At 49.6% G+C, this 2,510-nt stretch overlaps 1 protein-coding gene across 1 annotated transcript; it reads right to left on the bottom strand.

Annotated features, from left to right (window-relative positions):
* Nucleotides 1-437: 437 nt before the first annotated feature.
* LOC139533565 (uncharacterized) lies at nucleotides 438-2,248 on the bottom strand. The gene has a single exon (XM_071331701.1). It carries the CDS (start codon nucleotides 2,135-2,137, stop codon nucleotides 1,388-1,390), a length of 750 nt encoding a protein of 249 aa, XP_071187802.1. The 5' UTR covers nucleotides 2,138-2,248; the 3' UTR covers nucleotides 438-1,387.
* Nucleotides 2,249-2,510: the final 262 nt, after the last annotated feature.

Here is a 2,510-nt window from a genome sequence, read left to right as displayed (position 1 = left end):
CGACCCAAAACACACAGCCAGGGCAACTAAGGAGTGGCTCCGTAAGAAGCATCTCAAGGTCCTGGAGTGGCCTAGCCAGTCTCCAGACCTGAACCCAATAGAAAATCTTTGGAGGGAGCTGAAAGTCCGTATTGCCCAGCGACAGCCCCGAAACCTGAAGGATCTGGAGAAGGTCTGTATGGAGGAGTGGGCCAAAATCCCTGCTGCAGTGTGTGCAAACCTGGTCAAGAACTACAGGAAACGTCTGATCTCTGTAATTGCAAACAAAGGTTTCTGTACCAAATATTAAGTTCTGCTTTTCTGATGTATCAAATACTTATGTCATGCAATAAAATGCTAATTAATTACTTAAAAATCATACAATGTGATTTTCTGGATTTTTGTTTTAGATTCCGTCTCTCACAGTTGAAGTGTACCTATGATAAAAATTACAGACCTCTACATGCTTTGTAAGTAGGAAAACCTGCAAAATCGGCAGTGTATCAAATACTTGTTCTCCCCACTGTATGTTAAGGGATTTCCATCGCCTCCATCCGGATCGCCCTGCGCCTCGTCCTCCGGGTCGACCTCGAGGCCGGTGTCGGCGCGCTGCGGGAGCCGCGCGTCAGAGGGGGGGGTACTGTCACGACTTCAACCGAGGCAGGCTCTCCTTCCCGTTCGGGTGGCGCTCGGCGGTCGTCGTCACCGGCCTACTAGCTGCCACTGACTCTTTTTCCTCCCCCTCCCTTATGTGTTTATTTGTTACACCTGTGTGTAGGTGATTGTTAATCAGGGTAGCTTTATTAGTCAGCCAGCCCGTACGCTTCTTTGTGCGGGATTGTTCCTTTTGTATCTTTGGATTTCGGGAGTGGATAGATGTATTGTGGACTGGGTTTTGTCGTCCGTGTTTGGACATTTGTTTATGACACCCAGTAAGTCCGTATTTGGCCATTTGTTTGCCGATTGTGCATTAAAAAGCACCGTATTGAAGCTCTGTTGTTCCTGCGTCTGACTTCGCACCCCCCGACACCCAAAGCGTTACAGGAAGTATGATGCTGTGTAGCACTCAGCTATTTCTACCAACATGAAAGTATATCTCTTATCTTGATCTAATCTAATCTATTCTTTATGTCATCTTATCTTTATGTCATGTTATCTTATCTTCAGCTTTATCTTATGTTATCTTATCTTTATGTTGTCTTATCTTTATGTTATCTTATCTTTATCTTATCTTCACCTTTATCTTACATTTACATTTACATTTACATTTAAGTCATTTAGCAGACGCTCTTATCCAGAGCCACTTACAAATTGGTGCATTCACCTTATGATATCCAGTGGAACAACCACTTTACAATAGTGCATCTAACTCTTTTAAGGGGGGGGGGGTTAGAAGGATTACTTTATCCTATCCTAGGTATTCCTTAAAGAGGTGGGGTTTCAGGTGTCTCCGGAAGGTGGTGATTGACTCCGCTGACCTGGCGTCGTGAGGGAGTTTGTTCCACCATTGGGGTGCCAGAGCAGCGAACAGTTTTGACTGGGCTGAGCGGGAACTGTACTTCCTCAGAGGTAGGGAGGCGAGCAGGCCAGAGGTGGATGAACGCAGTGCCCTTGTTTGGGTGTAGGGCCTGATCAGAGCCTGAAGGTACGGAGGTGCCGTTCCCCTCACAGCTCCGTAGGCAAGCACCATGGTCTTGTAGCGGATGCGAGCTTCAACTGGAAGCCAGTGGAGAGAGCGGAGGAGCGGGGTGACGTGAGAGAACTTGGGAAAGTTGAACACCAGACGGGCTGCGGCGTTCTGGATGAGTTGTAGGGGTTTAATGGCACAGGCAGGGAGCCCAGCCAACAGCGAGTTGCAGTAATCCAGACGGGAGATGACAAGTGCCTGGATTAGGACCTGCGCCGCTTCCTGCGTGAGGCAGGGTCGTACTCTGCGAATGTTGTAGAGCATGAACCTACAGGAACGGGTCACCGCCTTGATGTTAGTTGAGAACGACAGGGTATTGTCCAGGATCACGCCAAGGTTCTTAGCACTCTGGGAGGAGGACACAATGGAGTTGTCAACCGTGATGGCGAGATCATGGAACGGGCAGTCCTTCCCCGGGAGGAAGAGCAGCTCCGTCTTGCCGAGGTTCAGCTTGAGGTGGTGATCCGTCATCCACACTGATATGTCTGCCAGACATGCAGAGATGCGATTCACCACCTGGTTATCAGAGGGGGGAAAGGAGAAGATTAATTGTGTGTCGTCTGCATAGCAATGATAGGAGAGACCATGTGAGGATATGACAGAGCCAAGTGACTTGGTGTATAGCGAGAATAGGAGAGGGCCTAGAACAGAGCCCTGGGGGACACCAGTGGTGAGAGCACGTGGTGCGGAGACAGATTCTCGCCACGCCACCTGGTAGGAGCGACCTGTCAGGTAGGACGCAATCCAAGCGTGGGCCGCGCCGGAGATGCCCAGCTCGGAGAGGGTGGAGAGGAGGATCTGATGGTTCACAGTATCAAAGGCAGCCGATAGGTCTAGAAGGATG

The sequence above is a fragment of the Salvelinus alpinus genome, chromosome 11, assembly GCF_045679555.1.
Source record: "Salvelinus alpinus chromosome 11, SLU_Salpinus.1, whole genome shotgun sequence".
Classification (NCBI taxonomy): domain Eukaryota; kingdom Metazoa; phylum Chordata; class Actinopteri; order Salmoniformes; family Salmonidae; genus Salvelinus; species Salvelinus alpinus.
The sequence above is the reverse complement of the archived record's forward strand: the minus strand, read 5'-3'. Positions and strand labels throughout refer to the sequence as shown.

Excerpts from the sequence above, each read along its gene's own strand:
- LOC139533565 (XM_071331701.1), bottom strand. The coding sequence starts at position 2,137 with ATGACGGATCACCACCTCAAGCTGAACCTCGGCAAGACGGAGCTGCTC.